The sequence below is a fragment of the Monodelphis domestica genome, chromosome 6 (genome assembly GCF_027887165.1).
Source record: "Monodelphis domestica isolate mMonDom1 chromosome 6, mMonDom1.pri, whole genome shotgun sequence".
NCBI classification, from domain to species: Eukaryota; Metazoa; Chordata; class Mammalia; order Didelphimorphia; family Didelphidae; genus Monodelphis; species Monodelphis domestica.
In genome coordinates this window covers 9,693,578-9,706,386 of record NC_077232.1, presented here as the reverse complement: position 1 = coordinate 9,706,386, position 12,809 = coordinate 9,693,578, and the positions used below count along the sequence as shown (strand labels likewise).

At 53.3% G+C, this 12,809-nt stretch overlaps 1 protein-coding gene across 8 annotated transcripts in view; it reads left to right on the top strand.

Moving 5' to 3' along the window:
* Positions 1-12,809, top strand: part of MARK2 (microtubule affinity regulating kinase 2) — a 59,374-nt gene that overhangs the window by 42,584 nt on the left and 3,981 nt on the right. For 3 of the 8 annotated variants that reach the window (XM_056801542.1, XM_056801543.1, XM_056801546.1), the window contains exons 2-17: positions 2,559-2,738; positions 2,960-3,013; positions 5,608-5,656; positions 6,192-6,257; positions 6,357-6,427; positions 6,598-6,654; positions 7,445-7,681; positions 8,011-8,130; positions 8,225-8,324; positions 8,425-8,537; positions 8,912-9,044; positions 9,133-9,311; positions 9,579-9,676; positions 10,283-10,444; positions 10,983-11,240; positions 12,087-12,113. In XM_056801542.1, the coding sequence (XP_056657520.1) occupies positions 2,559-2,738; positions 2,960-3,013; positions 5,608-5,656; positions 6,192-6,257; positions 6,357-6,427; positions 6,598-6,654; positions 7,445-7,681; positions 8,011-8,130; positions 8,225-8,324; positions 8,425-8,537; positions 8,912-9,044; positions 9,133-9,311; positions 9,579-9,676; positions 10,283-10,444; positions 10,983-11,240; positions 12,087-12,113 (1,904 nt within the window). The remainder of the gene's footprint in view (positions 1-2,558; positions 2,739-2,959; positions 3,014-5,607; positions 5,657-6,191; positions 6,258-6,356; positions 6,428-6,597; positions 6,655-7,444; positions 7,682-8,010; positions 8,131-8,224; positions 8,325-8,424; positions 8,538-8,911; positions 9,045-9,132; positions 9,312-9,578; positions 9,677-10,282; positions 10,445-10,982; positions 11,241-12,086; positions 12,114-12,809) is intronic. The other 5 variants (XM_056801545.1, XM_056801544.1, XM_056801549.1 and 2 more) reach the window with 3 other exon arrangements.

The window sequence follows — 12,809 nt, the reverse complement described above, 5'->3', positions numbered from 1 at the left end:
ATTCCTTCAGCCATCTGCCCAGGGGTGGGGTCTCAGGTCACTCCCCTAAAGGCAAACAGTTTACTTCAGAGTAGCAGGCTATTCCAGTAAGAGAGAATGGACCTGCTTTTCCACAGCAGGAAAGCAGAGAGGTCACTTGGGATTGTTGTTCAATCGTTTCAGTTGTGTCCAACTTTTGGTGACCCTATTTGGGATTTTCTTGGCAGAGATACTGGAGTAGATTGCCATTTCCTTCTCCAGCTCATTTTACAAATGGGGAAACAGAGGCAAATAGGATGAGGTGACTTGCCTAGGGTGACCCAGCTAGCAAGTGTCTGAGACACATTTGAACTCAGATCTTCCTGACTCCAGGCCCAAAGCTCTCTATCCACTGTGCCACCTAACTGCCACTACTTTGGATGTGTGTGTGTGTGTTTTATTCTACCTAAACAAGTCATTTATTTGCTTGGTTAAATTTGTCATGGTTGGGTCAAGAAGAATTTTTCAAAGATGTTTCGGTCACATGTCATTTCCTGCTTCTTGTGTTTACAGTTCCCTATCTCCCAATTCATTTTCTGGGGCCTCCACTCTTGTCTTTTTGACAGATATGATATGAAGGAATTTACTGAACACACTGAACCCTGTAACATTCTTAATTTCCCCCAGTTTTGTGTGTTCATACTAAGAGAGTTCCAGATTGGTCTCCAGTTGGGGACCACAGGAGACTAGGCTCCATGAGGCTCTGCTCACAAAATGGTAAATTAACTCCTAGTATAAAATATGGCCTCCAGCCAACCTGGTCAGACCCTTTCTAATCTCCTTCCAGGGCTTGGAGGCCAGAGATTTTCTAGCCCATTTAGTCCTTGGGTTCATGGAAATCATTTAGAGCTAGACGGAACCTGAGAAATCATTGCGCCCCCAAGTCCCCTCCTTTTTCAAATGAGAGAATTGGAGCTTGGAGAGTTTAAGGAAGTGCCTTAAATTCAATCACCAGCCTTCCAGCCTGCAGGCCATTACTCAGCCCCACTCTCCCAGCCAGGATGCAGCACAGATGTTGAGGAAGCCTGGTCAAGGAGACAGTTCTCTTTCCATCTGAATCTAAGCTTGTTGAAATATAGTGGTTTGGAGTTTGGGGTTGGACACATATGGGTTGGCAGAGAGAAAAATGGTCTCTCCCTGCCATGGGCATCAAAGTGTATGAGGATACAAAGAATGAGGAGAACCTTACTGGCCTTATTCTCCCAGGATGGCAGAGACCTCCCCTGTCTAAGGATGTCTGTCCAGGACCAGATTTCCTCTTCCACCTCAGTGCCACCTTGGAGCAGGTTCTCTTCTTATAGATCCTGAGGTTCTGGGAATGTGGGAGTTGAAACTTGAACCAGGACTCTTTCCTGTACCTTCTAGTTACTTAACATTAAATTCAGCAAGTATTTAAGCTCCTACTATGTGCAAAGACTACATATATTTAAGGTACTTAAGAATCTGTTCTCTAGAGCTTGTGGGCTGAGGGCATATAACCAATCACTTATAGTATTTGTATTTGATGCAGTCCACTCGGCATGAGGGAGTTATTAGAAGCCCAAAGGGGGAAGGCTAAGCTTGGGGAGGCTCGGGTAGACTTGATTTGAGTGACCAGGTGAGAATGGGGAGCACAACCAATTCCAGACCTCCCTGCATAAATACATATATGTTCAGGGTAGAGAGGACAAGAAGAATGGGACTAGACTTGGGAAGGGAGCTGGACTTAGACCCTTAGCGGATAGAACTCTGAATGGCAAGCAAGGAGCTTGGATTTCTCTCTTTGGGCTCTAGTAGGGAGCCATTGCAAGATTCTTAAGAGGAATGTTAGAACCAGATGGGTACCCAAGGAAGATGACTCTGGTAGCAGTGTGGAGTGGGAAAACGCCTTTTAGTAGACCATGTAACTAGCTGAAGACCAGTCACAGGTGTCACACTTGGCCACACAGCCTAGGACAGTGATGATGAATCTTTTGTCATCCCCGTCCATCCCCCATCCCCACCACCAGTGCCAGGCGTGCCCCCCTCCCCCTTACTCCACACAGGAAAGGGAGAAAGTACACCCATTGGACTGCTGGGCGGAGGGGCAGGTGAAAGAATGTTCTCAGCAAGTGTAGAGAGGGGGAGGGGAGGGGAGTGCCTGAGCACTAAACTTCTCTCTAGCTCTTCCCTTTGCCCTCCCATTGGCTGCTGGGCAGAGGGTAATGTGAAAAAATCAGCAGGCATGGGGGAGGAGGGGAAGGGTAGCAGCTCCACCCGAGGCCCTCTACCTTTCTAGTAACTAACTTGGGGTGGTGGTGAGGAGGGTGGCCACATGCTCACAGAAAGTGCCCTGCATTCCATTTTTGGTACCCGTACCATAGGTTCGCCATCACTGGCCTAGGCCATGATGCCAGTGAGGGCACGGCATCTATCATTTGTTCTTCACATTCTCCCACTTAAAATTCCCTTGGTGCTTCTTCCTAGCCCTGCTATGGAGCTGGTTGTAGAGGGTCGAATAGGGGAGGAAGCAAACAGAGCAGGATGTTTCCCTCTCATCATGTCTGTACCTCCTTCCGCAGCCGGCCCTCGGACACCTGGACGCCAAGCCCAGCAGTAAGGCCAACATGCTCCGTGGCCGCAACTCAGCCACCTCTGCTGACGAGCAGCCACATATCGGCAATTATAGGCTCCTCAAGACCATAGGCAAGGGCAACTTCGCTAAGGTTAAGCTGGCCCGGCATGTCCTAACCGGCAAGGAGGTGAGCTATAGGGAGAAGGAGCCCCAAGGGGTCATGGGTTCTCTCCCCAGAAGTGGTGATGATAGTCTCTCAGGGGTTCTCATGCCCTGACTTTGGTTCAGACTCCTGCTTTCTGGTCTGAACACCAAAGGGGAAATGTATTAGGGAGATGGCATGGGAAATAAGATGGTTCGGATTTCTTGGTTCTCTTGGGCCAAGAGTTTGTGTCTCATTCTCTTTAGGTGGCGGTGAAGATCATTGACAAGACCCAACTCAATTCTTCCAGCCTCCAGAAAGTAAGCAAATAGCACTAACTGGCCCTCCCCAGATTGGGGGGGGGGGGGTCAAAGGAGATGAGAAAACCCTCTTTGTTTGACCCCTTCTACCAACAACTTGCCTTCCCTCTTGCCTCTCGAGCCTACCTGGCCTTGGTTCCATCCTCAGGCTAACTTGCTACTACATGGGCTCCTTTCTCCTAAAACTTTAGGTGGGCTGATTGGCTGATCCGGTTTCCTTCCCTGACCTCCTTTCTAGAGCACCCTCGTATCTAGTTCACAGCTAGTTCCTTGCACAAGCCAGGCACTTCGGTGGGTCTGAGGCGCTGGTAGTGGAAATGGTTGACATTGTTTTCTTGACAACTACTGCCTGAGTAGGGACTGGCAGTGAATGACTTGATAGTCAAATTTAGAAGCTCGATTCTGGGAGGTTAGGGACCTTTCCCAGCCCCTCTGTGTTAAGGATTACTGGAGTCTTTTCTGATATAGGGGGTTGGATTTGTTTCCTCCTTGCCTTGCAGTTGGGGACCTAAGGACATCCTTAGCCACTGGGGAGAGCCCTTCAGCAGGTTGTAGTTATTTTGGCCCCAGAAACTGAGAAGCTGTTGGGAAGGAGCGAAGGGAGCCAGTTTTTTATTTGCAGAAGGAAAATGCTTGCTAGTGGCTGGTTGTCGTAGCAACAGTAGAAGTGGGAACTCTCTCCTCAGGGCCTTGGCAGAGGGGGGAGGGAGGCTCAGTGTCTGTCCAATCTGGGCAGCCTCATTTCCCAGAACACCAAAATGTGCCCACTTGGCTCTGATCCATTTCTGCCGTGTCCCTTTCTGGGTGGGGAGTTCAGTTTCTGATCTAAGGGAAGGGAGTGAGATCCAAGCCTACAGTTGCAAGATCAGCCAGAACCAGGGTCAAAGCAAGAGTTTTCAGGCAGGAAGAGAGGTGCTTATTGGAATCAGATTACCGTGTTGGCTTACCAGACCCATTAATAGCCAGAACCAAGAAATGGGACTTCCTACTCTTTGAGTCTCAGAATGCTGACTGCCCTCCCCAGGGGTTTCAGTGGCATCCCTACTGAGGATTTTCTGAAGGGCTCTCTAGGAGTGAAGAGAAGGACTGTACTTGGCCTGTAGGACTGTACCTCACTAACTCTCACCTCTTCCCCCCATCACCAAAGTAGTTGTAGCTGGCATGGTATGTGGCCTCAGCCTTTAGACAAGTTTGGGCTGCCATTGTATGAACTCCTAAAGAGTTCGAGTGGTCTGACTTCCCGTTGGGCCTTGCCCTCAGTTAAATGGCTTTTCTGAGCCTTGTTTTACCGAGATCAGTCGGAATCTAGCCCTCTATCTGTCTGGTGAGATGCTTGGACAGCAGGCTCCTGGCAGCCTTAGAAGATCCCAGACCCCCTCACTCCCAGAGGACTCTCACTTTAGTGGCTTTTCTGGGTTTGAGTTACTGATAGTCCAGGGTAGGGGTGGGAGGGGAGGGTGTTTGATGAGAGTCCACAGATAACTGTGGATTGTTATTCTATTCCATCCCAGTCATGAGTGACAGGTCCCTGTTGCTACTCTCTGTTCTGAGTCCTTGTCCAAGATTTGGTTTCCATTCAGTGGGACCAGAGGAGAATGCTGGGAAACAGCTGGGAGGAGAGAGGAGCTGGAGAGTGAGGCCAGATTAGAGGCAAACGCCAGAAAGCGTGAAAAAGCTGCCCTTTCACTTTGATTCCTACTCAAAAAGAAAATCCTCTGTGGGTTCCTTTCAAGGGTTCAGCATTAACCATCCTCTAAATTGAGGGTCTCAAGGCCTCCCTGCTGCTTAGCTTGGAACAAGCCAAGCTGGACTCTCCTAGAAGCAGTCCTGGAACCTGGACTTGTGCCGAATTGACCTTGGCCGTTTCATCTTTCTTCATGGAAATTGATGGTTTTAGAGTCCCCCCCACTTTTGTTTCACAGAGAGAGCATGAGTGTGCAGGTGGATTTAATTAAAATTGGCACCAGCTATATATAGGAGCAGTTTCTTCTAACCAGACCAGGGTTCTGTGCTTGTCAGGGAATGCCAAGAGTGGGGCACCATGAGAAGGGAAAATCAGAGATCCTTCCTCTTGGAGAATTCCTATTTCTTTCCACTCCCTGCTCCTAGACTGGCCTAGGGAGGGACAGGGCCAGCTGCTTACCCAGTTTTATGTGTTCTCGTGAGCTTGAGTGCTTTTTCTCTGTCTTTGTCTCCTCTCTTGCTGAGAGTGTGGATCTCTGTCCCTCCCTCCTTCCCTTCCATCTTCTCTCTCTTCCACCCCATTCCTCTTTAAACTCTTATCTGCCCCCATTGGATTGGGCCTGAGGATGGGGCATAGTAGGGGGTGGCAACACCTTTCTTTGGACATAAGGCCTCTGAGCAAAGAAGGCTATGAGAGGAAGACAGGCCTTAGCTTGCTTAGAGAGCCCTGAAGTAGTCTTTCTGTGGTCTGCTGCTTGTCTTCACCCCTAGCCCAGTGGCTGATATGGCTATCCAGCCTTAACCTAGGGGACAGGGCTGAGTGAAAGGCCAGGAGGGAGGGGGGCCAATATTTCCTCTTTTTTGCCTGACACATGTGGAATAAGGGTGACCCTCAGCATTTTGTTTTCCAGCTGTTCCGGGAAGTAAGAATAATGAAGGTTTTGAATCATCCCAATATAGGTGAGAGCCAGACACTTCTCCACCGTTTCAGTTCCTGGGTTGGCCTGATCTGGGGTGGGCATAGCATCACTCGTTTTTAAAAGCATATTGCTCAGCCCTGTGAGGTGGAGAGAGATCATGATGTGATGTGCCTTATTGACAAATAAGGGAGCTGAGGCACAGACAAGTAAAGACTCTGAAACCCCGGGATGTACAGATCCTCAGATGACAGGTGTTTGGTTTGAATCTTCTGCCTCTGAGCCAGAACAGCTTAGTTTACCCCAAGAAGGAGGCCAGCAACTAAAGAATCTCCATTCTGTCAGCCCATGGCTAGCTGTGGGACTCTGTTGTCTTAATTTGTAGAATGAAAATCAAAATATCTTTGCCTTGTTTGCCTCATGGGGTTGTGGTGACCAATGTGAAGGGTTGTTTTTTTAGCTGTGAATCTGGGAAAGGAGGGAGGGAGCCTTATTTAGGTGGTTCTCTGCTCCCTGGACTGGGTGGACAAACTTGGTTGCTTTGGAGACCCATAGCTTGGGCTATCCCTTTCTTGCAGTTAAATTATTTGAAGTGATTGAGACAGAGAAGACACTTTATCTTGTGATGGAGTATGCTAGTGGAGGTGAGTGTCAAGCCCTTTCTTCTTTCTCTTCCCCTCTGCCCACCTGCTGCCCCGAGCTCTCCCAGACCTGTGACCCATTCTTGCCTCTGTTTTCTTCAGGAGAGGTATTTGATTACCTGGTAGCTCATGGGAGGATGAAGGAGAAAGAGGCCCGAGCCAAGTTTCGACAGGTGGGTTCACCTGCCCCTTGGGGTGCGGTCGAAGCCTCGTAGGGAGGGCCGTGGGGGAATGGCTGCAGCTCTAGGTTGATGGTCCCCTTCTGCCCAGCTTGGCTCTCCCACAAGGCCTGGCCATGGATGGGCCTCAGGTGCTCCTGACCTCACCCTCCTCTCCCTTCTAGATAGTGTCGGCTGTACAGTACTGTCACCAGAAGTTCATTGTGCATAGAGACTTGAAGGTAAGAGTCCTCAGCTCTGAGGCAGGGGGGCCCATTGAAACTTCTGTCTCTGCTGCTTGTGCTGAGACCCCAACACATGCTTCTCACTCCTTGAGAGGTAGCCAGGAGACTCAGAACAGAGCCCCCCATCAAGCGTGAGAGCCCTAAGGCACCCTTTTCTGCCACCTCAGGGCAGATGGGACCCAGACAGGGGCTGCAGCAGATGCTGCCATGGCTGAGAAGCCAAGCTTTCCACCTTTACCCCCAGCAGTATCTCTCAGGCCTCTCAGACATCACTTCAGCTGCCAGATGTTCCCCCTTTTGTTCCTAATTCCCAAGGCGTGATTCCGCCGGTTTGATGGGAGCAGTGTCAAACACACCTAAAAGGCCCGATAGGGAGCCAGTTTTTTTAAAGTTGCAGGTGCCTTTTTTGATTGACATCCCAGTTACTTCTGGAAAGTCTTAGAGTGATCCCTTTGGACAGTCTTAGTAAAAGCTCTTGTTGGGGCACGTGTCACACCAAGTGGCCACAAGCATCCCCCACCCTTCTTGGCTCCCAGTCTTTCTCCATTCTCTGGGTCTTCAGACCTTGGTGTTAGGCATCCTTTTCACACCCTGGAGATTGTCCTTGGGGGTTTGTTCCTTTCTCCCTCAATGAGTTCTACTTTGTGCTGGTTTCTTCTTGTCTCCAGTGCTGAATCCTGCCCATTGGCATCCTCCTGTCACCGTTTTGTCCCCTTCACTCCTCCAGAGAGCAGCCCAGGCCTCTCTTGATCCTGACCTTCTTCCTGCCTCTCCCTGTCCCTCCTAGGCAGAAAACTTGCTCCTGGATGCTGACATGAACATCAAAATTGCTGACTTTGGCTTCAGTAACGAGTTTACCTTTGGCACAAAGCTGGACACTTTCTGTGGCAGTCCCCCCTATGCTGCCCCAGAACTCTTCCAGGGCAAGAAGTACGATGGGCCTGAGGTGGACGTCTGGAGCCTCGGGGTCATCCTCTACACGCTGGTCAGCGGCTCCCTGCCTTTTGACGGCCAGAACCTCAAGGTGGGGCAAGGTGCAGGCACGAACCATCCTTGCAGTCATTCCTCCTCTGTGTCCTCAGATCTGGCTGCTCCTATCCCCCTTCCTCAGCCAGAGGTTCTGCCATCCCCAGCCAGCCAGTAGTTTCTCAAGGAGCTAGCACTCAAAGGTCTTCTTCAGCCATCCCTGTTCTCTCCCTTCCTCCCTAAGGGGATGGGATCATTGCATGGGAGCCGCAGTGGGAGGCCTCTTTTTAGACCAGCCAGGATGCTGAGGAGCAGGGAGAGGGGTGCCTTCTCTGCTGTCCTGGCTGAGCTTGAATTCACCCTCCTGACCCTTGGCTTCCCTTGCAGGAGCTTCGAGAGCGGGTTCTTCGAGGGAAGTACCGGATCCCATTCTACATGTCCACAGACTGTGAGAACCTGCTTAAAAAATTCCTCATTCTCAATCCTAGCAAGAGGGGCACATTAGAGGTGAGGGGGCTGCTGCCTTGTTGGGGGTGGTGGGAGGAAGGTCTCTCCAAGCAGGTGCCTTCTTCTCTCACCCTTTTTTCTCTTTTGCTCCCAGCAAATCATGAAAGATCGGTGGATGAATGTGGGGCATGAGGAAGATGAGCTCAAGCCATATGTAGAGCCCCTGCCAGACTACAAGGACCCCCGACGGACAGGTGAGGAGGCCCTTTGGCAGGGGGTGACCTTAGGGCAGCTCTGCTGCAAGAGGGGGCCAGGAACCTGCTGAACCCGTTGGGTTTTTGTGCCCCTCTCTAGAGCTGATGGTTTCCATGGGCTACACTCGAGAAGAGATCCAGGACTCACTGGTGAGCCAGAAATACAATGAGGTGATGGCCACCTACCTGCTCCTGGGCTATAAGAGCTCCGAGGTGAGTGGGCTTCACTGTTCTTTAGGCAGCCACAGGCCCTGGAACTGGGGTGTCGGGGAGCAATGTCCCAATGATCTGGCCTGCCCCTGGGAATCCAGAGCTGGAGCCCCTTTGGCTTCTGCTCCTTGTGGCCTTCCCTTCCCTCCCCACCCTCACTTCTCTCTTTCCTGGGAAGTTGCTCCCATCCAGATAACCTCTCCCTCTCTCTTTCCTTTTACTAGTGACATCCATTCCCTTTTGGCCTTGCCATAGAATAGTTAATTCTCTCTACTCAGTTTTGTTCCTAGACATTCCAGGCAGGGTCTGTCTCACTGTGAGTTCCTGTAGTCATTTGCCATGTCCCTCTTGCCCTGGGCCCTCTGCTTGGCTTACAGTTGGAGGGTGACACAATCACATTGAAGCCACGACCGTCAGCAGAATTAACCAACAGCAGTGTCCCATCCCCATCCCATAAGGTACAGCGGAGCGTCTCTGCCAACCCAAAGCAGCGGCGCTTCAGTGATCAGGGTGAGTGCCTAGAGGGTCTTGGGGGCTGTCTGTGGGGGCTGATCTTCTCTCTGCCCCACTCACACACTGCCTCATGCTCGGCTCCCAGCTGGTCCTGCCATCCCCACCTCCAACTCCTACTCAAAGAAAACCCAGAGTAACAATGCAGAGAACAAGCGGCCTGACGAGGAGCGAGAATCTGGGCGAAAAGCTAGCAGCACCGCCAAGGTGCCCGCCAGCCCCCTGCCTGGCCTTGAAAGGAAGAAGACCACCCCGACCCCCTCCACGGTGAGCCTCCACCCCAACAAGGCAGAGTCAGTCAGCATCTTCATTCTACCCTCTTTGCTCATCTCCGGACACTCTCTAACCAGGCCCCAAGCATGCCAGGCTCCACCAATGGGAATTAAATCGAACCCAGGGGTTTGTCTCATTTGGGGGAAGGAGTCGTCTCTAGGGGTTGAAGACAAGATTGGGAAACTTTCTCTCAGAGTGAAGGCCTGAAACCCAGAGACTCATACTCTGTTCCTCTCATCTTGCCCTTTCTGTGCCCCACAGAATAGCGTGCTCTCCACCAGCACTAACAGGAGTCGGAACTCCCCGCTATTAGAGCGGGCCAGCCTAGGCCAAAGCTCCGTCCAGAATGGCAAGGACAGGTGAGTGTGCCACCGAGCCAGCTTGGGCCCTTCTGGCTGTCCTGTCCCCACTCTGCCCAGCTCTGCCTCAGGCACCCTTCCCTTCTGTTCTTCCCTTCTTGACACATAGGCATTGCCACTACCCACTTGCCCTGTTCATCATAGGAGGTGTTTGTGGCACACTGGAGTGGAGGCCAAGACTGTGCTGCCCAGGCCCTGGCTGTGTGCACAGGATAGCCTGGGGAGGGGGTGGGGATGGTCCTTGCTTGAATAAATTGGGACTGTAGTGATTCGAGGCCCTTCAGTTCACTTCTTTCCATGTCATCTAGCCAGAGAGGTTCATCGGCTCTGACTTGACTTCTCCGGGGCCCAGTCGGGACAGAGCCTCAGCAGAGGTCCTGATGGTTCTAGGAAGGCTTCTCTACTCGCTGCCATCTTTGGCCTCCATGCTCTTCCTTTGCCCCAGCGTGGAATTCTGCCTGCTGCCCCCATTTCCTTTGCTGCCCCTTCCCTCTCTTGCTCTGTCCTGGGCCAGGCTCTGGGGCTGCTGCTGCTGCTGCTGCTGCTGTTGCTGCTGCTCTGGCTCCTAACCAACCTTGCGCATCTTGGCTGCTTTTTGTCTCCTAGCCTAACCATGCCGGGCTCCCGGGCCTCCACAGCCTCTGCCTCCGCCGCTGTCTCTGCGGCCCGGCCCCGCCAACACCAGAAGTCCATGTCAGCCTCCGTGCACCCCAACAAGGCCTCGGGGCTGCCCCCGACAGACAGTAACTGTGAGGTGCCCAGGCCCAGGCAAGTGTGCTGGGGCTGCTCCTCCTAGAGGCTGCTCTGGGGGGATCCGTTGGGTCCCAGTCTGACTGGCGGGGGCCAGAGTGGGCTGAGGAAGATGGTAGAAGGGAGTCCCCCAGCGTGCCAGTGGCCGAGCACCCCACCCCTACCCGTCACGAGCAAGATACACGAAGTCCAAGGTTATGGAGGCGGCTCAGGCTGCAGGCTGTAGAGGCTGACCCCTAAGCCTCTCGTGGGTCCTCTCGGGCAAGGTTGCTCTCCTTGCTTGAGGCAGCTCCGTGAGCTCTCCGTGTGCCCATTACAGCCCCTGCACAGATTCATATTGTAGCTTCCTCGGTTCATCCGTCCCCCCAGCCCCCTGCCGCTCATGCTTCTTCCTCCTCCTCCTCCTCCTCCTCTTCCTCCCCCTCCCACCCACCCCCATCGCCCTTTGCAATGAATGGCTGCCCTTCCTTCTGTCAACCCAACCCAAGCATCGCTGCAGGTCTTGTGGAAAGGGTCTCGGGTGAGTGACTCTGCCCTCTGCCCCCTCCCCCTACAGCACAGCTCCCCAGAGGGTCCCTGTGGCCTCCCCCTCAGCCCACAACATCAGTAGCAGTGGGGGAGCCCCAGAACGGACCAACTTCCCCCGGGGTGTGTCAAGCAGAAGCACCTTCCACGCCGGGCAGCTGCGCCAGGTGCGGGATCAACAGAACCTGCCCTACGGGGTCACCCCTGCCTCTCCTTCCGGCCACAGCCAAGGCCGACGAGGGGCCTCGGGCAGCATCTTCAGCAAGTTCACCTCCAAGTTTGTTCGCAGGTGAGTGGGGCCCGGCTTTGGCCCCTGGTGCCTTCCCGGCCCTGGCCAGGTGACCGAAGCGGGCCTGAGCAGAGGGGCCCAGGATCCTGCCTCCTCCATTGACCACCCAGACCTCCCAGACTCCCCAACCCCCTTCCCTCCTTCACACACTCATCACTCCCAGCCCCAAGCAGATGGCCAATGCCGCCTCCTCTCTGGGAGTGTGAACTTGGATGCTAAAATAAAAGCCCCCTCTTCTCTCCCGAGTTCCCATGGAAACTCATATCCTGGTGACGCAGCTGCAGAATCGTGAGGCGAAGGCAGGGCAGAGCTGGGGCAGGGACAGAGCTCTGCCGCCTTCTGGCCTCTGCTTTCAGCTGCTTCAGAGGCCTCCTTTCTCAGCCCCACGGCCCTAGCTGGCCATTCCCTGGGAGGTCGAGGTGGACGGGGCTCCCTCCCCTCACCGCCTTGGCCCCATTCTCTCCCTTTCCCTCCTTCGGGCCTGGGCAGGTGCCATGGGGGAACCCTCCGAAGGAGCTTCCTGCCAGGTGGATGTCTCCAGTTAGTTTTCTCCACTGTGGTTCTTCTGGGATGCCCGTGCCCGGCCCTAGTTCTGAGTGCCTGCCCCCAGAGGGAGGCGTGGGGAAGGGCTCCTGAAGACAGCCAGCTGCTGCCTCCTCGGGGAGGGCCGGCCTGGGAGTCTGTCTCGCTGAGTGGCTTTCCCTAGAGTAGGCGACACCCGCTTCAGAAGGGCCTCCTCCCTACCTGCTTATCCACACATGTCTTGTTGTTGGTTTTTTTATTTTCTTTCTTTTTTTATTTTGTCTTTTTTGTTTTGTTTTGTCTTTTTTTTTTTTTTTTTTTTAGAAATCTGTCTTTCAGGTTTGCCAGAAGGTAGGCGTTGAGCCCGCTGTGTGTGTCTGTGCCCCGTGTCCTGTCTCTGTCACTAACTCCCCTCTCCTGGCTCCTCTTTCCTCTGCCATCTGCTAACGGAGTCTGTGTGGCCCCTGGCTCCCAAGCAGACATCTTAAAGGGATGCCCCCAGCACCAGAGAGAGGAGAGCTTTGGGCACTTGGAGCTCTCGCTTCATTCTCTAGGATGAAGGACAGCCCAGGCCAGCCCCAGAGCCCTGGGGGCTGTGGATCGATCGCTCTTTGGCCCTTGACTCCAGTCCATTCAGGGAACTTTAGTGGAGGATTCAAGGGCACCGTGGCCTGGAAATGGCCCCGACTTCTCAGAGATTGGGCTGACCGAGCTTCCAAAGGAGGAAAGACTAGTTAGTGCCAGGCTGCCGGGTGCCATGCTGGTCAGCATGAGCAAGGAGATGAGTTGTTAGGCCCAAGCAACTCCAAGGCCATTCCATTGGAGCCGTCTGTCCCTGGCTCCAGTGCAGACATGCCTTTCCTGATAGGATTTGGGATCCTGGTGGGATTGAGAGGCATTGTGCCCCCGGAGGTGCCATCAGTCAGGCTTCTGGGCCCAGCCAGGAGGACCTTCCCTTTAAGATTGTCTCACCCTGCTCTCCCCTGGTTCTTGGCCACAGGTGTGTGCTTCCTTTTCTCTCCCCCTTGACCCTCTGTGCATGCAGAA